At 38.7% G+C, this 27,975-nt stretch overlaps 5 protein-coding genes across 5 annotated transcripts; 1 reads left to right on the forward strand and 4 right to left on the reverse strand.

Annotated features, from left to right (window-relative positions):
* The first annotated feature begins 4,008 nt into the window (after nt 1–4,008).
* MONOS_10355 (putative Multidrug Resistance Associated Protein (MRP)) lies at nt 4,009–9,609 on the forward strand. The gene is made up of 4 exons (XM_067862798.1): nt 4,009–4,491; nt 4,566–4,667; nt 4,754–5,216; nt 5,317–9,609. The coding sequence occupies exons 1-4, from the start codon at nt 4,040–4,042 to the stop codon at nt 9,196–9,198; spliced, it is 4,899 nt and encodes a 1,632-aa protein (XP_067729687.1). The 5' UTR covers nt 4,009–4,039; the 3' UTR covers nt 9,199–9,609.
* MONOS_10353 (uncharacterized protein) lies at nt 9,603–15,918 on the reverse strand. The gene is made up of 6 exons (XM_067862797.1): nt 15,635–15,918; nt 15,294–15,578; nt 15,125–15,242; nt 14,809–15,027; nt 11,053–14,545; nt 9,603–10,842 (listed from the first exon to the last, which is right to left on the reverse strand). Exons 2-6 carry the CDS (start codon nt 15,473–15,475, stop codon nt 10,103–10,105), a joined length of 4,752 nt encoding a protein of 1,583 aa, XP_067729688.1. The 5' UTR covers nt 15,476–15,578; nt 15,635–15,918; the 3' UTR covers nt 9,603–10,102.
* Nucleotides 15,899–16,801, reverse strand: MONOS_10352 (uncharacterized protein). The gene is made up of 4 exons (XM_067862796.1): nt 16,659–16,801; nt 16,381–16,590; nt 16,247–16,331; nt 15,899–16,189 (listed from the first exon to the last, which is right to left on the reverse strand). The coding sequence occupies exons 1-4, from the start codon at nt 16,714–16,716 to the stop codon at nt 16,063–16,065; spliced, it is 480 nt and encodes a 159-aa protein (XP_067729689.1). The 5' UTR covers nt 16,717–16,801; the 3' UTR covers nt 15,899–16,062.
* A 2,310-nt stretch (nt 16,802–19,111) lies between these two features.
* On the reverse strand, nt 19,112–20,241 carry MONOS_11053p1 (uncharacterized protein; the record flags this gene model as incomplete). The annotated part of the gene is made up of 1 exon (XM_067863552.1): nt 19,112–20,241. One exon carries the CDS (start codon nt 20,239–20,241, stop codon nt 19,477–19,479), a length of 765 nt encoding a protein of 254 aa, XP_067729690.1. The 3' UTR covers nt 19,112–19,476.
* A 34-nt stretch (nt 20,242–20,275) lies between these two features.
* MONOS_11053p2 (uncharacterized protein) lies at nt 20,276–27,913 on the reverse strand (the record flags this gene model as incomplete). Its single annotated transcript, XM_067863553.1, has 2 exons — nt 20,276–26,985; nt 27,199–27,913. 2 exons carry the CDS (start codon nt 27,911–27,913, stop codon nt 20,276–20,278), a joined length of 7,425 nt encoding a protein of 2,474 aa, XP_067729691.1.
* Between the last annotated feature and the right edge of the window lie 62 nt (nt 27,914–27,975).

The following is a 27,975-nucleotide window of genomic DNA, read 5'->3' on the forward strand; positions in this document are numbered from 1 at the left end:
TGCCATGGAGAGAAACCTTTTTATCCTTTTTCAAAAGAACCAGAAGTTTTGAGATATAATTGTTTGCATTGCATTCAATGATGATATTCGTGACTTCAGCCATCAATTTTGCATGTTGCATAGCCTGACAATGCTAGACTTGAGCTTGAAAGAGAGAAAAAGCAGTTTGTTTGGCTTATTTGTTGGGGGTGTTTGGTAGAAGTGACTCTTTTGTTGAACTGACGAGCTGGATGAGCATTCTCATTCAGAATACATTCATTTTTTTCTATTTCCCGGCATGACTTGGAAAAGCTTATATCTTCTATTTTTCTTCACCTTCTTCTCCTTCCTCTCCCTTCCTTATCTTTCTCAACAGTCTCACTTCAACAAAAGATGTTCATTGCCAGAATCGATTCATAAATCACATAATCAAAAAATTCCTTTTCTTCTTCTTTTTGAATTTGAAATTATTGCCATTGAAGTCAACTTCTTCAATCATCAACGTCTTCTTCAATTTCGAATTCTTCTTTGCCCATACCTTCATCAGATGTTTCGTTCGTTTGAAATATGAACGCCAACGGACAAACATAATTTTCTTTTTGTGAAGGAAAAGCAGTACAACCACACAAAGGCAGTTTATTATTTGTGGACTTCCATCTTCGTCTGTTTGTATCTCTTTCCATTTCACATATTCAGTGATTATGATTGTTTATTTTATCTGAAATCAACTCATCGAATGATATATTTTTTATCAATCGACATCACTCAAGTCATCATCAACATCTTTATAAAACGGATTGGATTCGTTTCACAATTTTCAATCACCACACATTTTTCCTCTTCTTCTTTTTCTTCTTTTTCTTCGTCGTCATTATCGAAACATGCAATTCCCGCAACAAATGCATCGAAAGCGGATGAGCATTGCACCAAGAATCGCATGTGGATTGTTGAGCTGAAAGTAGCTGGGTTGTATCTGCTGCTTCTATCGTAGTGGGATTATGTTGTGGAGAGATGGGTGGTGCTGTGTGTGGGAGTTGTGTGTGTATGTATGTATGTGTATGTGTATGTGTTTGTGTTTGTGTGCGTGTGTGCGCGATATGGTGCTTTCAGCGATGCTTTCTGTTTCGCTGGAAGCTCTTCTTCCGTTTCTTGTGGTGTAACTGGGAAAGAAGTCGGAGAGCAAGTGAATCTTTGTAGAGGGCAGACGTGAATGTGTTTCCTTCGATGCTTTGATGTATTTGATATTTTGCTACTGCAGTAGAAGATTGTGCTGCTTGTGTATCTATCTATCTATCTATCTATCTATCTCTCTCTCTCTCTCTCTCTCTCTCTCTCTCTCTCTCTCTCTCTTTCTTTTCTTTCTTTCTTTCTTTCTCTTTCTCTTTCTCTTTCTCTCTCTCCGCAGTCGGGGTGTATTTTGGTGATGAAGTTTGATGAAGGAGAAGGAGAGGAGTGTATCAAATAACCAACTCAGGGAATTCATTTCAATTTGCTGCGAAAGGATTGAATTGAAGGCGAGAACACAAGAAGAAGAATAACACATGCTTCATTTTGCTGTTTTCATCTTTATTTTTTCAACAATTGGTTTTTTATTTCGCAATTAATCTGTTGTCTGTTTCTTTCTTTCTTTTTATCTTCATCGACAATCATATTTTGATGTATTCGAAGCGATTTCAGACTTTTCTGGGGAAACATTTCAGTTGTTTCAAATGCATTTCACAGAATCATATGTGATTCGACAGCAAGGAAGAAAATTCTGTGTTTTGCTGTGCCACTTCATTTGCTGTGCCTGCTCACTTATTCGAGAAGCATTTATTCATTCTGCTTCTCTGCAAAAATATAATTTGTTTTTTCGTTTTTCATGCACGAACAAGATCATAATTTTATCTATTTGAGTCGGTACAAGAAATTAACTTTTGAGCATCTTTTTAAATATTATCCTTTTCGTTTTGTCAATCTTTCTCTGAATTCATTTATTGACTTCGAATTTCAAGAAAAAAACAATAATACACTCATTTTCGTTCGCTCCAAATAACTTCTGATGCTTCTCTTTCATTAACTCCATGTCTGATCCATCACTAACTTCATGATGTTTTGTTATTCAAGAAAAAGTCAAAAAGATGAATGAAAATAATATAAAGGCAAATTGATCAATGTTTTCTTTTTTTTCCAATTATTTCCAAAGCGCACATGACGCAAACGTTGCTTCCGTTTTGACTTCCAAAGAAAACACATCGTTTGTGCTTATTGGTTTTCCTTCTTTTTGAAGCGCTTTGCCTGTTAAATTGAACATGCCGTTTTGGCAATTAGAATGAAAATGGGCTTTGATAATAAGATCGAAGATGGAATCCAAGAATCACAGATTGCGTCTAAGTTTTTGCGTTTGTTCACCTTCCCATTTGATTTAACTGTTGTGATATTTGGTGTATTGTTATGAATTTTTTAAAAAAATTCTTTCAGAATTGTTTTCTGAGCTGGAAGATTGCATCGAAGATGAGCAAAAGCAGAAAATAAAAGAGATGAATGAAGTAATGGAACAGATGGATAAAGATGAATTAAAATCAGTTTTTTCAGATGAACAATTCCATAAAATTCACCAAATGATCGAAGAAAAGAAAATTTCAGTGGAAAATGCCATTCTGGTGTTGAAACACATGGGATATTTGAAAATACTGAAAAGCATTAGCATCTTAGGGTATAGTGTAATCATATTGCACGCTCAGTTAGAGACAATGATTGAAAAAATAGAGAAGAAAAAAAAAGAAAAGCATGGAATGCTGCTGATTGATCTTTGCGAATGCTGTCTTTTGCTAAGAGAAGGAATTTTTCCAAAACTGATTCCGATCTGTGTACCTTGCCTTTTGAAAGTGGCATTGAAGAAAGAGGAAAATGAAAAAACTCAAAAGGAAGTGGAAACGGCTTTGTTGGCATTGAGTTGCATTAATGAATATGATGTATGAACATTTTTATTTCCCTTTTGATAATATTGTTTTTTCCCTTGTTTTTTTGCAAGAGAATAAAAAAAAAGCTGTATTTAAATGAGATCAAGGAACTAATCCAATATCATCAGAAACATCACAATCTGACACATTTTGCCTATCAATCTGTTTGGGGTTTTTTGATATGCAGGCTTTATTATGAAAGAAGTTTGGAAGATGTGATTGTGAATGAGATACATTTTGGAAGAGAAGCAGCAAGAGAACTGGAAGAGCTGACAAGAAATGTGAATTGGAAGAGAAAAGAAGTGGAACGAGGAAAAGAAACGAGAGAAGAGTTTATTTTGATGAGATGGCTCGAAACATTTGCGATGTATTTCCTCAGATGCAAATTAGAGAATAAAGAATGTGTTGGGCTTATCAACAGTCTTGTTCAGTTGTTTCGGGCAGCAAAGGATAATCACAGGGAAATTCGCTTTCAGTGCATTTATTCCTTGAGAAATGCAGCAGAAAGGAGAGTTGTGAAAATTGATGATTTGTTGAAAAGTGGTGCTATTGATGCTATTTTGGAGGATATGCAACGACGAACAGTGGATGGTATAATGTTATTTGATTGCTTGCAAATCTTTACGAACGTTTCGGAAAGATTAAAAGAAGAGGAGATAGATGAAAAGGAAGAAGAGGAAAGAAAATCAACAAAAATGGAGATATTTGAAAAGCTGGAGGAAGAAGGATATGAAGATTGTATCGAGAGTTTTCAAAAGATCTTTGATTTTTTGAACAAACGCTGTTGGCAAAATACTTTATCGTTGAATATATATGATTATTTTGTGAATGTTTGAGTGAATTCATTGAATTTTGGACCTCTATTTTTTTTTTTTTTTCTTTTCTTTTCATCATTCATTTTTTTAATTCTGATTCTAATTCAATTTATCTGCTTCACTCATCACAGATTTTCGCAAAATGACAATAAATAACTATTTGATAATGTTTATGTTTTCCTATATTTTATATTTTTTATGAGTTATATTCATCAATTTGAAAAACCAATGCATAATGAAATTAAAATAAAATTTATGTTTTGATCCATCACTTTTTTATTTTTTTTATAATTGTTTTATGAAATGAACGATACAATAGAGCCCCTTACCAAAGAAAAATCAGCTGAACTTAGTGAAGAAATTGTGAGAAATCAAGAATTTGCATCTTCCTCGTCTTCTCTTCCCGAAGTTTGTGAGACAAGCGTGATCGAATTAAAGCTGAATGGTGATGCTACACAATCAGAAACCCAAGCAATACAAACTTATACGCATGGGAGATCAAAAGAATCAAAAGAGTATAAACGCAAGAAGAACAAAGAGGAAGAACATCCATGCTTTCTGAATTTGTTTTTCTGCTTTATGTTCCCGTTTATTTGCCGTCGTACAGCGCTCACTGAAAGAGACATACATGCAGTAGATACTCACGATAAAACAAAAGATACAACAAAGAAATTTTTCATTGTTTGGAAGGCTCGCCTTGAAGAGTATTTGAAGGAAAACCATTTTCATGAGAGAGATGAATCTGCAAATTCAAAGTACGTTCACAACCATTGTATTCACTTGAAAATAATGTTTTCTCTCTTCGTGCTTTTATGCAAATGTTCTTTAGAAAAGTTCAGAAAAAAAGGAAACTTCCATCAATTTCAATTCCTCTTGTTAAGGCGCTGATGACTCCACAAATTATTTTGGGGCTTTTGATGATGCTTCTTTCGTTTGATTTATTATATTGGCTGCTTGCTATATTTTTATATTTTCTCATCAATTGATGCGCTTTCGCTGTTATTCGTGATTTTTCAGAACCGGAGTAACTCTGGCACAACCACGGATGATGAAAACAGTTCTGAAAGCAGTGACAACGAAGATATTATACACCAATTCCGATGGACGTTTTGGCGAAAGCACGTTTCCATATGCAGCCAGCGTGATACTGATTCTGTGTCCGTTTGGCAATGCACTTTTGGAGACATTTGGGAAGAGGATTATATTCCATTTTGCGAGCCAGGTACGCGCGGCGTTTGCTGGGGCCATTTACGAGAAGACGCTGCAGCTGAACATCACAGCACAGAGCAGCACCGACAGCGGGCACCTTCTGACGCTGATATCGTCGGACTCGCGAAACGTGGCAGAGCTGGTGCCGACGCTTCTGCAGCTCTTTTGGATTCCGATCCAGTTTTTTGTTCCGTTCGGGTTTTTGATGTTCGATTTTGGAGCATCCACGTTTGTCACTTTTGGCGTTGTGATTGTTTTGCTCCCTGTTGAGGTTTGTGTCTTATAGAACTAATGGACCAATAATATTGTGTTCTTATTTTGTTCTGTTCTTTCATGTTTTGCCTGGCGAATGTGCTTGTGGAATCTGGCAGGCGATGATTGCGAATGCGATGGCGAGGAGGATGAAAGAGTACCTGAGTCTGAACGATGCGAGGAACAAGGTGACGAACGAGACGCTGCAGGCGATGCGAGTGGTGAAGTTCACAGGGCTGGAAGATGTGTTCATACAGAAGATAAATGTTCCGAGAATGCAGCAGACGGAGAAAGCCGAGGCGCAGATGAAGCTGATGCAGGTTCTGAACGCGTTTTTGAGGGTGACGCCTCAGCTGGTGAATGTTTCGACGTTTTCGGTCTTCATCTACACGCAGCACATTCCGCAGGAGATGTTTGCAGCGAGCGTGATTTCGAACCTGATGTATCTGATGCTGATGACGCAGCCAGCCACTACGCTTCCCACAGTGTTGCAGTCGGTGGGGATGATGAAGGTGTCGGCAAACAGAATTAGGGATTTTTTGCTTCTGCCGGAGGTCAAAGTTGAGAAGAGGAAGAAGCCTGAAGATGACGGGGTGGCGCTCAAAATCATCGACGGGGCATTCAAATGGGGCGATCCGCCGGAGATCCCGCTGTCGATGGCAGAGCAAACAAAGCTGAAGAAGAAGCTCAGCGAAATGAGAAGGAAGGAAGCAAAGGAAGCAAAGGAAGCTGAGGAAGCAAAGAAAGCGGATAAAGTGGAGGAGGTTAAAGGGAAAGCAAACGAAAATGAAACAGAGAAAATAGAAATAGAAGCGAAACCTGAAGACGTGAGAGCTGGCAATCTTAATCTTCTTGCGCCTTCTTCTTCTTCTTCTTCTTCCTCTTCCTCTTCCTCTTCCTCTTCCTCTTCCTCTTCCTCTTCCTCTTCGTCCTTCTCAACTTCAACTTCGCCAATAAGCCAACAAACAACGTATCAACCATCCACACCACAAGAAAATATCACATTTTCAACAAACAAGGAGTCACTTTTTTCAGAAGCAAACACGCAACCAGAAACAAATACAAACAATACAAAAGAAGAAAGCCATTCATTGGGGAAAAAAGCAAGCATCGATGCAGAAAAATCTGCTGAAGAATCTACTGCTTCATCTTCTAAACTTAGCTACAAGCCAAACATTTCAACATCTGAATCTAATTGCACGTCTCAGTTGCAAGTCTCCAATGTTTCTTCTTCATCTGACGAAAAGCATCAATCTTCTTCCAATGCTCCTTCTTCTCTTTTTCAGCCTCATTTGCCTTCTTCTCCGGTTCAAACTCAATTTCCTCGCGATTCATTCGAAAATAACATGCCTTTTCTCAGAGATATCAACATTGCTCTCCAAAAGGGAACGCTAACGATGGTTGTTGGAGGAGTAGGGTCGGGAAAATCGTCGCTAGGCGCGTGCATCATTGGCGATATGGAGAAAGTCAGGGGAGAAATCGAAGTAGCAGGGCGGATTTCGTATTGTGCGCAGTCGGCATGGATGAACAACAACTCGATGAGAGGTAACATTGTGCTTGGGGCAGAGTACAACGAGCAGAAGTACAGAGAGGCAGTGCGTGTGTGTGCGCTGGAGGCAGACATCAGAACGCTTTCTGCGGGCGACCAGACAGAAATCGGGGAGAAGGGGGTGAATCTGAGCGGCGGGCAAAAAGCTCGCATTCAGCTGGCAAGGGCGGTGTATTCTGATAGAGACATCTTCATTCTGGATGACCCACTATCAGCGGTGGATGTGCATGTGGGGAGGTATCTGTTTGAGGAGTGTATCGTGAGGGCGCTGAAAAAGAAAGGGAAAACGGTGCTGCTGATGACGAACCAGCTGCAGTATTTGAACAGGGCAGACAACATCATCTTGCTTTCGGGAGGGAGGATAACTGCACAAGGAACAGAAGAGGAGCTGAAGAGGATGGGGATCGACTTTAGTGAGTATGAAGTTAAAAAAGAGAGTGAAGAAGCTGAAAATGAAAATGAAGATGAAGAAAAAGCCGAAGAAGGCAGAACGAAATCAAAGAACGACCAACATCATGAAAAGAAAGAAAAACACTCAATAAAGAGAAAAGCTGCTGAGAGCTCTGAGGCGACCGCTGACTACATGAAAGGAGCAGGCGCAAAAGCGGGGAAGCAGCTAATGACAGAAGAAGAGCAAGAGACAGGGATTGTGCCAATAACAGCGTATGTGGACTACGTGCTGTCGCTGCTGCCGTGGTGGGGTGTTGTCCCCTTTGCAGTGCTGATGGTGGCAGGGGAGGCGTGCACAGTGATGGCGCAGTATTGGATGGGCGTGATTGGCACATCCTCGCAATATCCCTCTGTTTCATACGACTGGAGGATCGGGGTGTATGCGCTGCTGGCGCTCGGCAACTTCTTGCTGCTGTTTGTCCGCTCGTTTTTGATCGGGCCGATGGTGAGGCGGGCGAACAACCTGACGCACCAGCGCCTGCTCAGCCACGTTTTGCACTGTCCTTCGTCGTTTTTTGACACGACGCCGTTGGGACGGATTCTGAACAGGTTCACTGGAGACATCCCGCAGACAGACCTTCAGCTGCCTGCGATGATTCTGCAGGTGGTGACGATGTGGCTGGGGATCACCGGGCAGATTGTGATTGTTGGCGTAGACACGCCTGTATTTCTGGCTGTTGGGGTACCGGCGCTTGTGGTGTACTATTTCATGCAGCTTGTTTATTCGCGGGCGTCGCGCAATCTGCAGCGGCTGGAGTCGATGTCACGCTCGCCTGTGCTGTCGCACTTCGGAGAAACGGTTTCTGGGGCGGGGCTGTCGACAATAAGAGCATATCAGCTGGAAGACCAGTGGAGAGAGAAGTTTTATGAGCTGAATGACGAGTGGAATGTGCGGTTTGTGCTGTTTCGCGAGGGGCAGCAGTGGGCAGCGCTTTACTCGTCGTTGATATCGTCTGTGATTATGGCTGGGGTTGCGATTCTCGGATGGTTTGTGATGGAGCCGGCAAAGATGGCGATTGCGATCAACTCGGCAACGAACTTTGGGATTCTTGGGCAGCAGCTCATCCAAATGAATGTTGAGCTGGACTCGAAAATGACGAGCTATCAGAGAATTAAGTTTTACTCTACGCAACTTCCACATGAAAAAGAGCACTCACAAAAAGAAGGAGGAGTTGAACCACCGAAAGAGTGGCCAAGTGAAGGGAAAGTGGAATATGACCATGTCACTTTCAGATATCGCCCGGGATTACCGTTTGTGCTTTCAGATGTTTCATTCACATTCAGTGGTGGAGAGAAGATTGGAATATGCGGGAGAACAGGAGCGGGGAAATCGTCTCTTCTTCATGTTCTCTTCCGCCTTGTTGAACTCGATCCTCGTCTGCAGTCGAAGATGATCGATGCGGACACAGGGTTTCCAGTTGATCCAGATCCCAGTGAAACTCCTAACAGTGGGCGAGTGCTGATTGATAGCGTGGACATCTCAAAAGTCAGATTGGGCAGGCTGAGGAGATCGATTGCGATCATTCCGCAGGACCCCACTTTGTTCACAGGGACATTAAGATACAACTTGGATATTGGCAATAAATGCAGTGATAGCGAGATATGGGAAGTGCTGGAGATGATTGAGATGAAAGAGGTTGTTTTGGGAATGGAGTTTGGGTTGGATACACAGATGGCTGAGGGAGGGTCGAATTTCAGTTGTGGGCAGAGGCAGCTGATCTGCTTTGGAAGAGCCATGCTCAACAACTGCAGAATTGTGATTATGGATGAGGCAACGGCAAATGTGGATGTGGAGACGGATGCGAAAATACAGAACACGATTAGGAGGAAATTCAAACAGCAGACGGTGATTGTGATTGCGCACCGGCTGAATACAATTATGAGCAGCGACAGAATTATGGTGATGGAACAAGGAAAAGTTGTGGAATTGGATGCTCCGGATAAACTTTTGGCTGATCCGGACTCCAAGTTTAATTCTCTGGTTCAGAATATTAGTGAATGAATTACGCTATCCTTTGCCATTGTTTAGATGCTTATTGCTTGTTTTAGGAATTGTATTCAAAATGACAGAAAGTTACACCTTAGTGTTACTTGTTTAATATGTTCTTATGCTATGATTGCTTTATTTTTTGAAATATTGTTTCATTTCTTGCTTTATGTTCAATTTTTTTGAGTGTTTTATTTTTAATATTTTGATATTTTCTTTTGTTTTAGTCGATGACATTTGATTGTTTTGTTTGATATTCGAACTTTTTTCATGATATGTATTTTTTCTTTGCTGTTTTTCAACTGAGTTTCGAAAAAATAAATTATCTTGCTTTTCATGCCGGATATTATTTAAATGCAAGGAAATTGCAATATTTTTTTTGATTGGGATTTATAAAAAATATAAAAGAAAAGCTTTGATTGTTTCATTTCTATATTTTTCGATGATAAAGATTAAAAAGTTAAGTTCAATAAAAACAATAGTTAGAATAAATTTAAAATGTTTATAAAAAAGTTACGAAACAATATCTATAATTCGCATTATTTAAAGATTCATTAAATAATAAAATTCATATTTATTTACGATTGTGCAAAATTTGTTGCAAATTTAATTAATAAAGAAAAGAAAAGAAAAGAATATTCTATTCCCATAAACAATTTTTACAGATTGAGAAGAAAAAACAACTAGTATCACAAATAAATTTTTGAAAATTTCAAAGCTCGAGCACTGATGGCCGAGTGGTTAAGGCGGCAGACTCGAAATCTGCTGGGTTTATCCCGCGTAGGTTCAAATCCTGCTCAGTGCGTTTCCTTTTTTCATTTTTGTGAAAGTTGAAAATTTGAAAAAAGAAAAAAAACCCACAAATAACAAAAATGAAAGCATTTCTAACTACAACTATTTAACTGTTATAAAGATTGTTTCATTCTTCTGTGAAAACAATGGAATTCTTCCTCTTTATGTTTTCTATTTTGGTTTCCATTTTTTCTGTTTGATCATCATTTTTTGATTCTTGCTTTTTCAAGTTTCCAATTTCATCAAATTTCACAATAATAGTTTGCGTTGATCCCATGCATTGATAGCATCCAACAATCAAAGGTGAATGAGAATACATTGATCTTCTGAGAGTAACAATTATCAGTTGTGGGACATGTTTTATTTTTGTTGAATCTGTTGAAATCCTTGCTAAATTCTCAGACACAGGGCTTGAAGATACAAGAGAAATATCATTCAAATCCTTCGATCCAATTCCAAAAGCCGCTCCCGAACACATCGCGACCCCAACTTTCTGTGCGAACCTTGCATCAAGCGCTCCTTCTATCTCATCCATCACGCAGAAAGGCCCAGGCCAAGCTGAATGAAAGCCCAGAATGAGGGCGATGCTGACGAGCGACTGCTGCCCGCCGGAAAGCCGGCTGAACGGCTGCCAGGTGCGCGTGCTGCTCGGCGGGCGCACGTTCAGCTGCACGCCCACGCGATACACGAGGCTTTTGGATTCACTCAGGGAAATGACACAGTCGCCTTCATCGTCTGTGAGGAGGCGGTAGACACGGGAGACTTCGCGGTTGAGCTCTTTCACAGCAGTGGAGAGGATGGAGTAGCGCTGGTCTTCTTCGGCGGAGAGCTCGGTTTGTGCAGTATAGATGGTGACGGAGAGCTTTTCTGGGGAAGGAAGGAAGAAGAGGGGGAGGAAGAAGAAGAAGAGGAGGAGGAGGAGAAAGAAGAAGAGGAGAAGGAAGAAGGAGAAGAAAATGATTTAGGATAAATAAATAAATAATTTAATAATTTAATAATTAAATTGGCAAATAACCAATAATAAAACAAATAAAATCTTTTTCTTTCACTTCTCATTCATTCCAACAGAAATCAAACTGTCTCTGTTTTTGATCACATCCATCTCACTTTTAGCTTTGTGATATGCATCCACCAGATCCAATCGAAGCATCGCTTTTCTTTTTGCAATTTCTTCTCGCATTTCTTTCCCTTCTTCACACAAACGAGCAAACAGCCTGTCAAATTCGCTGTCGTCTGCTTCAATCGCTTCATCTTCTGAATCTTCACTTCCGGAACGCAATGAAACAGCTGCTCTTGTTCTCATTTTGTCTTTCTCCATCGCTGAACTTCGAGTCCTTCTTGAATGTTGATAATCGTCTTCTTCCTCTTCTCCTCTTCCCTCTCTTCCCTCTCTTCCCTCTCTTTCCCTTTCCTTTTCTTTATTCTTCCACTCTTTAACCCCCAACTCCTCCATCTCCTTCTCACACTCCGGTATCAGCCCATCCGCGCTCTTCATCCTTCCCACCAGCTGCCTTCTTTGCTCCTCTTTCTTCTGCAGCTGCTCTGAACGCTCCACCAAATCGAGATTCAACTCCATCACTCGCCTTTCCATTTGATCTGCAGCTGACACAGCTTCCCCCTTTTTCTGTTTGAATTCTTTCATCTTCTCGTTCGCTGCTTTGAGCTCTTGCTCGTTCCATTCAGACGCCACTTCGACTTGCCCCAGCTGTTTTTGCAAGTTTTGAATGGAATTTTCATTTTCCCTTTGAATTTCCTCTTGTTTCGCCTTCTGCTGAGTAAGCTTCTTCATCTCTCTTTCGATTGTTCTGCATTCCTTTGAGGCAGACGCAACATTTTCATTCGCTTTTGCCACTTCTTCTTTGAGTGCTTCTCCAGCTTCGTCTCTGTTTGCTGCTTTGTTCTGCTCCAGCTGCTGTTGCAGCTCGGAAATTGCGTCTTCCACTCGCTTCATCCGCGTCTCAGCTTCTTCTCGCAGTGCTTTTCGCTCTTCTTCCTCTTTTTCTTCTTTTTCTTTCTTCTTTTTGGCTTCTTCTGTTTTGTTTGAAAGATTTTGTGAGTTTTCTTCCGAATTTATTCTTTCTTCTGTTTTTTCGCCTGCCACCGCCTCCAAAAGATCAATTTCCTGTTGCAATTTTTGCACATTTCTTTCAACTTCAGAAATTTCGCTTTGAATCAATTGAACTTCCTTTTCCTTTCCCACAGCTAACGTTCTCCTTTGAAGAACTTTTGATTTCGCCTCGTTTTCTTCTTTTTGCAAGCGACGAATACTCAAAATTTCACGTTGACTTCTTTCCAAGCAGCTGTTGATAGACTGCTCAATTTGAGCTTTTCTGTTGTTTGCTTCAGTCATTTCTGCCTCTGCTTCTCTTTTGCCGTCAAAAAGAGCATTTTTAAGTGTTTTTATTCGCTCGTCTGTTTCATTCAATCTTTTTTCTATTTGTTTGACTTGTTCTTTCTCATTGTTTTTCATTTCCTTTTCCTTTTGTTCCTTTTCGTCCCAATCTTCAACACTTTTCAGCAGAAACACGTTTTCACCTTGTTTTTGGCTTTCATTCGATTTGTCCTCCACAAAAAACGAAACTTCCCCGTCGCTTCGGAAAACGGCGCCTGAAAGCGTCACAAGATGAATCGGAGCTGAAAAGGAAGAAGAAGAAGAAGAAGAAGAAGAAGAAGAAGAAGATGATGATGATGATGATGATGATGAATTCCATGTTTGATGCGTAGCTTTCTGAGCAGCCATCAGCTTCTGCTTGATAAGCACAGCTGTTTCTGTATCGCTGCAGATCCACCAGTCCTTCGTCTTCTCTGCAAAATAAGCTTCAAACACCCTTTCGCTGAAGCGAAGCACGTCAAAAAGGCGAATGCAGCGATGCTCATTCAGAATGCGCTGTTGAATTTCATTTAGTCTGTTGCTTTGTTTGCTCCTCTGCTGCTGCTGCAGTTGTGGTTGTTCAGAAAAACTAGTTTTTCTATCACCAAATAATTCTTCCCTTTCTTCTTCTTCTTCTTCTTCTTCCTCTTCTTTTCCCTCTTGTTCTTCATCATTATCAAGCTCTTTCCATTCTTTCCTCTCATATCTCTTTCCTTTCTTCTTCTGCTCCTCCAGAATCACACAGTGCACAACTCCAATCCTTCTCAGTGAAAACTCCCTCGAAACAGCCACTGCGTCATTGCGACTCTGCACAAACACATTTTTCAGCTGCGGTTTCAGCGCGGTGTTGGCTGCAATTGAATATTCCTTCTTCACTTCAGCCACCATCGCCAAGATGCCATACACCCCACTTGAATTTGACTGACAATCATCATCATTGTGGATTTGATTGAGTTTCTCTTTCTCTTTCATTTGAAGTTCAATTTTCTGCTTCTGTTTCTGCTTCTGCTGTTGCATCTGAACATTCCCCACTGCCGACAAGAACAGAGACGCGTATCTCGACGCACGAGAAGCCAAAACCGAAAGCGGAGTTCCGATTCTTCTCTCTTCAAACGCCAAACACTCGCCACTCTGCTCTCCACTGAGCAAACGCTTTCTTTCTGCTTCTAATTTTTGAAGTTCATTTTCCCCGTTTTGCCTTTGCCACTCAAAACTTCTGACAAAATTCTGCTTTTGCCGCTCGATTTCTTCGGCTTCGCGTTCGAACTGCTCTTTTTCTGCTTTGAGGGCAGAAATATTCGCTTCCACTGCTTTTAGCTTGGCTCGTAAAGTGTCCAGCTCTTCTTCTGCTTTTTGCAGCTCTTCCTCAGTCAATTTGGCTTCATTTGCTGCTTCTTCAAATCTTTTCTGTGATTTTTCCCTTTTTTCCTTCTCTTTCTCAAATTCCTTCTGTTTCGCTTTCAGTTCATTGACTGTGCTGGAAATTGCGTCTGTCGAATGGAATTCTTCAGAATTCGCAGAAATTTCGCTGTTTTTCTCTTCAAACAGAAAAGAAGTGCTTCGCCGCAGCCGCTCAAGTTTGCCCTGGAGAATAAGAATTTGTGACGTGATGTGCTCGTTAATGGACTCTGGTGAGTCGTTTTCTTCGCTTTCTTCTTCCTCCTCCTCTTCTTCTTCTTCTTCTTCTTCTTCTTCTTTATAATCAAAATTATCTTCTTCTTTATCTTCATTTTTTCCCTCTTCATTGGAATTCACAGAATCTGCTAATTTTCTTTCCTTTTTTCCCTTCCTGCGCTGTAATTTCCTTATCTTTTTTCTTTTCTCCTTCAATTCGTTCAAATGCTCACTCAACTTTTCGCTCTTCTCCTTTTGCAGCTGAATCGCTTCTGCCATCCGCTCTTTAGCTGCTTCTCTTCTCTGCTTCAATTTCGCCTCTTTTCCTTCCAGCTGCTCTGCTTTCGCTGCATTTTCCTTGTTTTCCTTTGTTTTTCTCTCAATTTCTCTTTCTAATGCATTTCTCTTCCTCTTCAACTCCTCTGCCTCGTGTGTCAGCTCGTTTATCCGCTCTGCGGCGACTTCTCTTTTTTGCTCTGTTTCTGCTATTTCTGTCTGTTTAGCTTTGATTTCCCTTTCCAGGCGCCGCTTCTCAGAGGCGTCGGCCTCTTGGGTCCTTTGCCCGCTGATCAGCTCTTGTTCGACCTTGTGAGGAAGGAGAGCGAATTCATATTTTCAAAAGAAATTTTTATAATTTTATTGTATGTTTTTTTCCCCAATTGATTTCAATCAATATGATAAATTTAATATTAAGAGAAAGAAAAAGAAGAAATTTTGAAAATAAAATAAAATAAAAAATAAAAAATTAAAAAAAGCAGAATAAAATTAAGAAGACGAGGCATATGATATAAACAAAAATAAAAAAAGATATTGAATTAAAAACAATAAGAAAGCCATTCAAAGCAAACTGATGCAAGTTCGGCTTGGAGTGAGGCATGCCTTGCGTCCAATAGATTTCTTTTTCGCTTTGCAATTGATTTGAGGCTTTCAGTGGTTTTCAGTTCTTCCAATCTGCATTGCTCGTATTCAGAGACGTATGGAGCATTTTCCATAAGCACTTTCTCTTTTTCTTCGAAGTCTTTGCGAAGCTCAAATTGATTCAGCTGCAAATCTCCAATTATTTGTTTCTGAATATTTGAATATTTTTTTCGAAAGAAAATAAAATTAAATAACATTCAAAAAATAAGAAATGATAAAAACTCCAAATAAAAGGAATTTCAAAACTTTTTCTTGGATTTTGTGGATAATCCCAGAACTTCCAATAAATTCCTCTAAATAATCCATAAGCTCCTGAGGAGTTTTGCTCCCAAAGGTGTGTGTTTTGTTTTGAAGCAGAGAATAACTAAGGTTGTCACAGCGTCAATGATTATGGATCTTATTCAAAAATGCAAACCGATCAGAAAAGTCTATTTGAAGACCATAGTTTGACAAAAAAGCTGATAGATCTTCTCTCGTAATTTTCCGAAATTTTCTTTTTTTGGATTTTAAAGGCTCAAAACCCTTTGATTTATCCGTCCCGTCAAACAGAAAGAATTGCGTTTTAGATTCATTAAATGCTCTTTTGACTTTAATCATTTGAGAATGAGCTTCCTCAGAATTAACACTTCTGCACAAAAAATTTAGAGTTACACTTCCTTCTCGTTCTCCTCTGCTGTATGCAGACGAATTAATCAATGAACTGAAAAATCAAATTGTGTTTGCCAAATGAAATATGTAAAATAATGAACTTCAAACCTAATTGTATCGCCTCTTATTTCTGTTGAGCGATGACCAAGACCAAACAATATTGCTGTTTTGTGTAATTTTCCTTTTATAACAGAAAATATTTAATAACATTTTTTCAGACCATCAATGATATTCGATTTTCCAGAACCATTTGGGCCGATAACGGTGCAGAATTTAGGATGAAAACAAATTGTTGATTTATGGTCATAGCTTTTAAAATTATGAAGCTCGATTGATTCAAGCCAAATCATTGAAAAACATAAATATAAATCATTGTAGAATAATAAAAAAAATGAAGGGACATTTTTATAAACACAATGGAGATTAACTTTATAGATAACAAAATAATATTTAAAAAAATATAAAATTTTTGAAACAAAAATTAAAAATTTATTTGTCCATTGAAATGATTTTTCTATATTTTGCTCAATTTCACTTCAGGCTTCAACCTCAGTTGCAACAATGGCTTCAGAGTTCTTGATAGCATCTCGTTGATAAGAAAGAATAGATTTATGATCCGGAGATGGTTGATAGGGCTGTTTTTTACCATATCCCATTCGACGTCTATTCGAAAGACATTTCAAAAATAATAATTTGAAAAAAAAAAAAAAAAATGCATACTTCACGCATCTCCAAATTGTATACACAACTGCAGTCGTAGCAAAAATTGTCAAAACACCAGCAACAATTACAACAACCATCCATTCTTTAAACAAAAGAACAATAATTTTGTAATATAACTTTCATTCTCAAACTTGAATTCATCATAAAATCGTCTTGTCGGGATGCATTATCTGCTTTTGATTTGGATATTTTCAATTGGCTTGAATCGTCAACATTTGGATTGATCATATTAATATCCTTTTCATTGGATAAGACATTCTCAATTCCAATGTGAAGGGGGTAATACGAGTTTGTATCAATTTGCGGGAATATTTTATTTTGAACAGATGTTGTGAAAGAGTCTATTTTTGTGTGTGAAAAAAAAAAAAAAAATAACAAATAGAATTTGGATAAAATTGAGAGGAAAAACTTTCTTGATACAAATCAAAGGCGCAGGCATAACAAACAAATGAAATGAATCTCCACATTTTCAAAGGATTAGCTCCAATCAAATTTCCTTTGTGAATTAAAAATTCGTATCAAATATCATTAGTATTTATCTATTATTTTTATGGGCTTATGAAATTGTTTCTAATCATTAGCGAAGATTTATTTTTCTAAAAAATGACTTGTTTTATTCATTAGAAAACTTGAAAGTGATGTCTGGTTCACTGTCATTTATATTTTTCTTGTGGATTAATTTTTTGAACAGAAAAAATCCAATTTTCACTCAATAAATATATTTTCTAATCAATTATTTTCACAATCTTCTTATTATTTTTGAATTTAACATAATAAATCAAAATTGATGAAAAATAGTAAACAAAAAGATTTCTTATTGAGTTCGACAAAATATTGAATACTGTTTTTATGAAGAAATATTAGAAAATAATGAGAAAACACACATTCATTTTTTTTCAAATAATTGCTGCAAACAACAGAATTTCAATCATTTTCATAATAAAAATTTTCTTGTTAAACGAACAAGTTCAAAACAAAAAAATCAACAAAATGGATTATTATTTTCGTGATCAATTTTTTTCCTACAATATTTTCTCTTTGAATATTTGTTTTGAATGTTCATGAATGATTCCTGAAAAGAGGAAATGTGACATACAGATATTTGTATTGAATTGAGGTTGCTGATATTGAGCATTTGAATAAATTCAATTGTGCAAATATTAAAAACACTTTTGAATAATCTAAATACTTAAAAAAGTTAGTTTTGAAAGAAAAATTTCACAAATGAGATTTCACTTATTTATTTATTTATTTCCGTAAAGTCTCGAATGTTTAAATGACTAATTTTTTTTGTTAAGTTCCTTTTGTTTAATTTTCAAATAAAATAAAAATTTCAAATTCCAATCAAATTTATGTTCCCACTCACCAAATTTTCCTGTTAAGAAAAAAAAACCTTGACATTGGTATTATTTTTATTTTTGTGAAGTTTCATGAGAGAGAACAGAAATTTGATTGAAAAATGAAATTTTTATTTTATTTGTAAATTAAACAAAAGGAACTTTTCAAAAAAATTTTGACGTATAGGGAAAAATATATTTTTTTCACACATTTTCATAGAATAATTATGCACTTTTTATTGACTTTTTTTAATCATTAAATACAATAAAAATTTATCCATTTTTTGGCATTCGTGAAATGTTGGAAAACTTCATGTTTTGATTTCAATAACACATGTTTACGGATATGAAAATGAAATCTATTTCAAAATTTGATTAAGTTATTTAATGTTATAAACGAAGCAATTTTTTTATGCTTTGTGCAATAAAAGCTTGAAAGTCCGTATATACCCCCATATGTTTATATTTGGGCAATTTATTTTCAAAATTTAACAAAAGCGATTTTTCAAAAAAAAATGCCCTTTTCAAGTTCTCTGAAGAAAAATGTGTTTTTGCGATAGTTGAGTTCAGACAATAAAATATTTTCTGATGGAGTTCTTTTCATTGGATTGAATAACAAGCTCAATTTTCTTCACACTTCTTCAAAAATTCTCATTCTTTTTTGGGGGCTTATTTCCTTGAATATTTCACACAAATTCGAAAAGATAATTATTTTTCAAAAATAATAAACATCAAAAAAGAATCACTCATTTTCATGTTTTAATTTTTGATATGGGTATTTTTTTTAATGAAAGATCACTAAATTTCAATTACCACCTAGCATTATTTTTAAAAATTTCACAATATTCCATCACATTGTTATTATAAAGGGATATAAAATAAACAGTGATGTTCCTATAACAAACATATTTGCTGATGAGTGAAATGAACATTTATGATCGCAATACGAAGGAATATTGTGAAAAATCAATAATTCATTTTGAAAGAGAAATTAATATTTTGTGGCATTTCCTAAAACAATACCCATTAATAAAAATATAATTCATTTTATTTAAATAAAAATGGGGCAAAATTCTTTCATTTATGAATAAAAAACGGTTTGTTCCAAACTTTTTCAACAACCTTTTCATAATAAGTCTATCATTCCCTTGTTAAAAGAATAAAGAAAATATAAAATATCGAAAAAACTTTTTTAGGTGAAGAATGGAACAAATTTTTAAAAGCTAAAATTTTCGTACCAAATGCAATAAATTATTTTTATTTTCCATATTTTTTAGCTGAAAACATGCGAAAGTGATTTGGTTTCCCCCCCCTTTTTTTTTTTTTTTTTTTTTTTTTTTTTTTTTTTTAGAAGAAGTAGAAGAAGACATATTTTGTTCTTAATTTCCAAAAAGGCTCCAAACAAATACTGAAAAAATTTTGCAAAAGATTTCTGAATTTGAGGCAATCCTTTCATTCTTTGTCATCCAATTCATTAATTTTCGAACAACATAAAGCAAAAATACACCCGGCAAATAATTGCCGCTTTTCCCAATTATTGAAATCTTGCGTATAAAAAGCCAATAAATGAATTACAAGGTTTTTTCTTTTTTTCTTTTTTAACCTATCATTCTGAAATGAACAATTCAAACAAAAATTTGATGAAGGAGTGCTGCAATTGTCATTCTCAAAGAAATATGACAAATACAGCTCATCAAACAGCATCAATGGAATATATTCCTCAAAGCGCTATGAAAATTAAACGAAAGAAATGAAAACGAAAAATGATCTTGGGTGATATTGCTCAAAACTGTTGCACTTCCTTTTTCTGCTGCCAGTCATCAGTTTCTTTATTTTGTCTTGAATTCCCTCTATTCATTTTCAGTAATTGATCATCTCTTTGGGCATCTATCATATCGAGCCTTCTCCAATCCTATCCTTGCTTTCTCTATTGCCATTTGTTCCGCCACTCAAACATACCCCAATTGCATCAGGCACTGTCATCACTGTTGCATCCGCTGGAAAATGTTCAATGCATGCCCTCTTCACATTCATCAGCGTCGGCCGATCGCATGCTCTGCTTGACACACATGCCTTCACAGCTTCCTTCCACTTGCTCCCACCTACTCTTTCTAGATCAGGACGTTCTCCATTCACAATCTTCTGTCCAGCAACCTCTGCCTCATACTCCCCAAACGGAATATTCAGCGTCAGACACTCCCACAGCATCATCCCAATCGAAAAGGCAACCGACTCCTTTGTTGCTCCCATCTTCTTGCTGATCAGCAGCTCTGGCGCCTTCCACCTCATACACTCTTTTCTGTTGTCATCCTCATCCTCAAAGGCAGATGAAGGAGGAGGTGATTTTGTGAATCTCTCGCTCTTCACAGAAACATCAGAGGAAGATGTGATCATGGTGGAGGTTGAAGAGATGGAGGAAGTGTCAGAGTCTGAGGAGCAGTCGGAGTGGAGGGCAATGCAGATGACCATGTGCTCCGAGAACAGCACAATGTGGGGACTGAGATTGACCAAAGAGGAAAGCTCATTTTCCATTTCATCAAAGGAGTGGAGGGCGAGATTAGCCACCCAGAACAGGATCTGAGCAGCTGTCATCTCCCTCTCCTTCAAACTCCCAATCGCCATCTCCTTTGTCTTGTTCCTTCCATGAAGCAGCATGAACAAAGAATCCCTCAGATCCACAATCAGCTTCTCATGAGGGGATGAACACGCCATCGCATCCACCAGATTGGACATTGATGAGGGTGGTGGGGCACAGATCCTCTCCTCGAACAAAAGTGGAATCTGTGTCTGAAGTGTCTGTTGTTGAAGTGGATGAGATAGATGGCGATGGTGTTCGCTTTCGAATTTCCTCTTCCTCATCTTTCTCCAATGCCCATTCAGGAATCTTGTCTGAGTCTTTTCCAAGAATGTATTCAGTCGATCCACTCTCACTCAACAAATGCTCTGATGACTCTGAATGACCCAAGCTTTTCTCATACACTCTCTTCTTCATCCTCTCATCATTCTTCTTCTCTGCCTCATTCTCTGCTCTCCTCCACTGCTCCTCAGGTGACATCTCCATCGTCACCATCTCAAATGCCTTCGGATCTTTTCTGATGTTATCGTTCACAATCTCTCTCAGATCTTCTGCTTCATTCTTCACCTTCTTCCATCGAACGACAAATATCACAAATCCAATCAGAACAATCAAAAATAAAACGACAAATATTACAATAATAATCAACGACCATAACGATCTTTCTTTCATTTCTCCTTCAGCAAGTTTGTCATTTCCGCTTCTTTGAGCTTCGCTTTTGTTTTTCAGAATAAAATGTTGCGTTTCGCATTTGTGTTTCTCATTACCAAAAAGAAGAGCAACAGATGCTTCTGCATTTTCTTCTTCTCCAATAGTTGAGCTTGAAATATCTGCAGCTATCACACTCTCGTTCACATACTCATCAAAATCATATTTTTCCGCACGCTCTTCGTCTCCATTCCTCAGACTCAACTTCAAACCCACGTTGCAAGGAAGCAACAATGTGCCTTTCACATACAATCTAACTTCGTCTCCTTTCTTATCTATCTTTGCTGATTCTATTGTGGGGATGAACAAAGGAGAAGGCCTCTCTCCAGCAATCCCTTTCATCGTGCATTCATTATCCAAGATCCATAATGATGTGTTTGGCAGCAGCCCATCTCCTCCTTTCACACTCATCACATCTACAACCCCAAAATCTGAGCAGACAATATTCCGTCTAACCGATGGGTAGTGCAAAATAGATGGATTATTGTTGTTGAAATCGCATGCTTCAATCGTCACAGCACCGCCACTCGCTGTCAACCCGCCTTTCGAGGAGTCGCAAACTGTTGCATCTCTTATCTCAGCAACACAATCAGAGAAATCAACAACAGAGCCGTTCCATTCGCAGATTCCCTCTTCAGCAACATTCATTTCCTCTGAACCACCAGCAAGATTCCCTTCAAACTTGCACTGATCGACCATCATCTCATCGGCAGAGACCATTGCCACTTGACTCCCTTTCGCAGATGCTGATGCGCATTCGCAAAATGAACAGTTGAACATTTCAGAGGCAGACTTTGCATGAGACGTGAAAATAACGCTTGGTCCAGATGATGATCGGCTGATGTTCGCAAATGATGATAACGACAATGAAAAAAGCAAAGAAGAGCTCTCTTTCGCAGAAATCGCACAACCATTTTGCAGAATTGTATTTTCTGCTTTCAATTTGGAAATGCTAACACTCTGGCTAATTCCACACTCTATCACTGAGCTCAGGCATTGAACATTGCTGATTGTGAGATCTTGAAACTTTACGCTTTCAGAAGTCAACACACGAAACGCTGATTTTGCTAATTGCAAGCTGCATATGCTGCACTCGCTTCCCTCGAGCAGTCCATCCTCAACAGTTAACAATGAAAAATCTAAATTGTTCTGTGAATTCCAAAGTGATCCACTCTCAGCCAGAAATGAAACGGATCCCAAAAAGAGAAATCCATTCAGTTGGTGTATTAAGCACGAGCAGGCAATGTTACACATACCATCAAAAACAAATGATACTTTCTCAAATCGAACAGATTCCGAAGTTCTCACAACTTCCTCCCCTGCCAACTCAACCTCACTCACTTTTATCTCGGCATTCCTATTCGATTCCATCGACTTGATCGTCACCTTTTGAGCAGAGCACGAGCCAGTCAAAGTTGTTTCATTCCAAACAAACAGCTGAGAATAATCAGACGGGATAATGTGGCTCACTCCAACATTCAGCGATGAGCATGCGCTCTTCATTTCCCCACAATTCTTGCTGTCGCTTCTGTTCCCCACAATCGATGACACAAATATGAATTCGCTCCTGAACACATACACTCTTCCCAACAGATCCTCTTCATCCTCATAATTGTCTGCTGTGCATCCCCATATTGCCAGCTCCTTCACAAATGGCTCCCCAAAATTTATCAGGAACTGTGATTCAGTTATCTGTGAGTCAAGGTCAGTGCACTTCACAAACACATCTCTCCCTTTCAGTGCAGCATTCCCTCGGAATGTGATGTTCGATAGCACAAATGGCAATGCCTTCTGCGAGACACTTTGTGATTTCAAAAACATCCCTCCTCCTCTTCCAATATTCGAGCAGAAGCATTCTGTCACATTTGTGTGGTTGATTTCCAACAATCCGCCTTCGCTGAGTCCAAAGAATACAGCTCCCCCTTCATTCGAGCTTGTTGATCCACAATCACGGATTGTCGAATTATGCATTTTCAATTTTGCCACATTTTGCTCACCGCAACAAAGCAACGATGGATTGTCCAATGAACTGTGCTTCACATTCAGGAATGCACATTGCTCAAATATGGTGTTCCATCCTTCGTCGGCTGCATTGCTTCCACCTCCAGATATCCGCGTTTCGGCCAGAGCAAAAACACTTCCTCCATTCAAAGAAATATCTTCGAATGTTGCATTCTTCATCAACACTTTGCAATCAACTGATATGCTCATTATCTCGTGCATCGATCCCAGCTCTGTGATCTTTGTCGATTCTATCTGAACAATTCCTTTTGTGGCCAAAATCAGAACAAATGATGAATTGTTTCCAGCATTAGAATATGCATGGATTGAGCAGCACACAAGACTCGCTTTGATTGAATCTGAACCTGTCCAGATGAAAAATTTTGCTGGATTGTCAAAGGATGATGGAATCGAAATCTCCACTTTTTCAAATTCAATAACTCCGTTGCATTCAACAACAACATCTGCATTTCCTTCAATCGCTTGAACAAATTTGATTTTGTCTGATTCGTCATTTGTTCCTTCTATTTTCATGCTGCTCAACCTTATTTCCCTCTTCACATCGCAAATCCCCTGTATTATCAACCCTTCAAGAGATAGGTTGCTTGCCCTATTGAGCGCATAATCAACGGATCCGCACGGATATTCTTCTAATCCACATACAACCACGTTGTTTCCTTTCTCAGCAACATATACGCTCGATCCAATAGATTTCCAGAAATAGATCAGTGGGATTGCGCACTCTCTGTTTCCTCCGTCATATCCTCTCAGAGAGTCTTCAGTCAGCATCTCCAATCTATCTCTCACGAATGGAAGCGTTTCGTTCTTGACGCTGCTGGCAAGTGATAAAGACGAAATGAACAGATCCTTCCCATATTTCGCATTGTTTGGCTTGTTTGGTGAAAAAACAGGTGAGGATATCACAAACCATCCATTAACCTCTTCTTCTCTCAGTATCTTCATCATTATTCCTCCTCCATATCCAACACTTTCCCCTTCATATGGTGCTGTGCAACCATAAAATGTGCATTCATTTGCCACAAGATTCGTTTTTGGAGATGCTTCAAAAAAGAGTGCTCCTCCCCCACACTCTTCTTCCTCTCCAGCAACAGCACATCCTTCGAATGTGCAGTCATTTATTTCCACTTTGTGATCTCTTCCATCATTATCATTCTCGTTCGTAATGCTGATGCACCCTCCACTTCCCTTCGAGCGAGTAATCAATGAAAATGTGCAACCAGATATCTCTTCGATATTTCCGTTGTGGCACTCAACAACACATCCATCAACAAATGAGATTTCTCCAAAATTGCTGTTCGTCATATTCATCGAAGGCACACTTTCGGAATTTCCTTCAACAATGAAAAACGAAAAACCCCATTTGGCAATACTTTCTGATCCAAACTCAATCACCTCCACAACTCCTCCAACAGCCTTCACAAGCACTGCCGAAATACTTTCGGCCTCTCCTTCCATCCCACACTTGCTCAGTGTGAGCTTCTCTGAACGACAACAAAACACACTTTCATGATATGTCAGCGATTGAGATATCGAAAATACAATGCCAGTTACAGATGTTGTGACTGTGTTCTCCATCAATCCACTTTGTGCTCCTTCTGTCAGATCAGCAACTCCACACTTCATTTCATTCTCCTTTGCTTTGATGCTCCATTCTTCCGAATCAAATCCCAATTCCTCCTCAAAGACAAATGGCTCAAGAACAGTAACATCTTTTTTCTTCCCTTCAAAATGGACTGATGCAGCATTTGCGATTGTGGAGCATGGAAACGCTTCATATCCACACATCGAAAAATCATGGCTTGATGATTCTTCTCCAACAAATGCTGATGCAGAAAAGTTGTTCCACAAATACACAACCAGCGGAATGACAAATGACTCATTCAGCGTTGATCTCTCAAATCCATTCAGTTTTGAAAAGTTATTCAAATCAACATCAAATCCAATCGAGTTTCTGTCAATCACACCTGAAAGATCATGTGCATTAACGAAGATTTCTTTCCCTTTTCTCGCATCGCACCCAGGAAATGAAACATCCTTCAAGATGAATGAACTCGCTCCACCATTCAAATGAAGATAAATCCCTCCCCCATATCCACGCTCCCCACCTGCTGTTTGCGTTGCCTTGCAGCTCACAAGTTGAAATAAGTCGTTTTCATCATTTGAATACATTGAATTCGCTTGGGAAGCATCCGTCACATTTCCCACAGCGAATCTCGATCCTTCTCCCATTTCAACCCACAACCCTCCTCCATTTCCTCCTTTGCTCTCACACCCAGATATCAGCCCTCCAACTATTTCCAGAAAGCAATCCCTCCCAAGTGTGCATTCAATAGCTCCTCCATTTCCTTCAATCCCCTTGAATCCACTCATCGTATTGTTCGACAATTTCATTGACTTCCCAGAATATGTTGAAATAACTCGAATAGATCCTGATGGCAAATCTGCCTGTGAAGATGCTTTCACTGAAAGTGTTGAATCTTCACTCGTCAAAGATGCTCCATTCGCCACCCCAAACAAAACACTATTTCCTGTCGAGCTAATATCCTCAATATTCATGGAAGTGAATGTTCCAGCAGCATTGTTTCCATCAAGATTAATCAACGGACAGTTCCCAATTATCAATGATAATACAACAAAAGATGAAATAGAGACTTCACCTGCTGTTATTGACAAAAATTCATAAGATAACGCTGACTGGGAGCCTTGAAATGTCAGTGAGCAATCTTCAAGCGAAAATGATTGTGAGGTGGAACTGAAGAATGATTCGTGATTTGGAAGAGCAGAAGGAACAGAGAAAATGAGTGACATCATATACGCATTTGCACTTACAGTTATCATACTTCCTTCACTTCCATCAGAATCATCAATAACCTTCCATCCACTGTTTCCATCTTTCCCTCGGATTGTGTGCTTGAAAGAGTCAAACATCAGCTCACTGTTCACTTCTGTCATCCCATCGATAACAATCTTCTTTTCCTCTTCTTGTCTTGTCAGTGAATGATTCAAAGTCATGCAGGGAAACTCAGTAAACCCACAATAAGAATTGTCAAAAGCATCAACATTACTTGCAACAATCTCTTCTGGCAAAGAAATCAAATAAACGCATAGCGGAATTGGAACAGTTTCATTTCCATTGTCAAATCCTCGGATTTTGTTAATCGTGGAAATTGATGCTGTCAATGAAGTGATTTTTCCACTTTTTGCTGTTGACTCCAAATTGATCGAATCAACAAAAATATCACTTCCCCACTTTGCCCTGTTCCCTTCGAATTCCGAGGAAATCATAAAATCTGAACTTATGTCTTTCACTTTCAGCCCAATCCCTCCTCCTCTCCCTTGAGTGGCTGAGGCATAACAATTTTTCACAATGCCTCCATTCAACTTCACATACTTTTCACTTCCTATTTCAAGCATGAACCCTCCTCCAAAGAGTGATATTTCACTTCCACACCCATCTGCAGTGCTATCTTCAATGCACACAGAAAATGGCCTATCCGACAAATTGATCAATGAAGAGCCCGCCGTAGTTCTCACAATCCCTGAAAATGAACAATTTCCAGCCCTAACTTCGTTTGCATTTGAACCAGAAAAATCGAAAAGGCTCGTTGAAAGAGATATTTTCAGCCATCTCACAAAACTCATCTCCATTTCCCCTCCATTTATCAAAATAAGTTCTGTCTCAATAAATGTGTTTTGTGAATGAGCAGCATCCGTTGAAATATTCAATCGTGCCATCCTCATCACTCCTGCATTTCCCACTTCAAACAGTCTGCATTGCCTGTTGGTTTCGCGTGAGGAATCATGAACCACTGATAGGTCACTCACGTTCAACTTCCCTGCTCCGACTGCAAAAAGAGACAGCCCAGCGGAATTCAGTTTGGTCATTACAGCACTTCCTGTGGGCTCCAGCCCACTGATTGCAAACGAATTTGTCCCAGCATCCACTTCATCTCGAATATTCATCGTTCCCCTCAGAATCTTCACATCCTCCACATAACCAGGAATGAGCTGTGAAATGCAATGCCCTATTGTCTCACATGGATGTGTTTCATCAAACCCACAGAAAAAAGTGTTTGCTAAGACATCATGAGATTCTGATGTTGCAACATACAAATTCAATTTTGGAACAGATGCTAATAACTCACTTAAATCTTAATCTTTCAGCCTTATTCCAACTCTATTTGATATGTTTTTTGTTGACTTACATGATATATCAATATTGTTATTTGCATTTCCTTCAAAACATATATCGTGACCATTTAGCTCTGCAGTGTTATTGTGAAAAAAACAGTAATAAAGCAAGGTACCATCATTGGCACCTAAAATTTGAATTGTTATTCCTCCTCCCCAACAATTAGAATATCCATTCACAAAGAGGCAATTGCGAACAACGATAACTTCAAGATTATTCCAAATGCATGCTCCTCCGCCATCAGAATTTCCTGAATGATGACCACTGCAGTTTGAAAAAGAGCAGTCCAAAACACAATTTTTTGTGTTTGTTGCTTTTGACGAATATATTCCTACACCTCCGGCATCATTTCCCGACCACCCATCTTTGAACATGCAGTTTTCAACAAAAGGTTGAGCCAACAGCAGTTCCATTGAAATCCCTGCACCTCCGTAATCCGTTGTTGCAGCACAAGAACAGTTTATAAAAGAACAATGCTTCACTGAACTTTCAAAAATGTTTAAAGCATAAATACCACCTCCTCTTGTTTTTGTTGCATTGCAATCTTGGAATGAAGAATTCGTCACTGACAGTGTTGCCTCAGAGTTGCCATGCACATAAACTGCCCCTCCGTACTCAGCAGAACATCCGACCCATTCGCACAAGGACAAAGATTGCGACTCCGTTGTTGAGACGTTTTCTGTGTTCGTCATTTTTTGATCCTTCCTTTCGTTTTTGATGAACGTACAATTGTTGCAGATAAACTTCTCACAGCCCACTGTTCCACTCACAATTCCACCTTCCAGAACATTTGTTGACCCTCTGACGATGCAATCTTCCAATTCGCTCATTTTTATTTCCACAACTTTGTCGCAACAGAATCGGGAAGCTTCACTTTTCTGCTCTGTAATGT

The sequence above is a fragment of the Monocercomonoides exilis genome, assembly GCF_001643675.1.
Source record: "Monocercomonoides exilis strain PA203 chromosome Unknown scaffold16-1735695, whole genome shotgun sequence".
Lineage (NCBI taxonomy): Eukaryota > Preaxostyla > Oxymonadida > Polymastigidae > Monocercomonoides > Monocercomonoides exilis.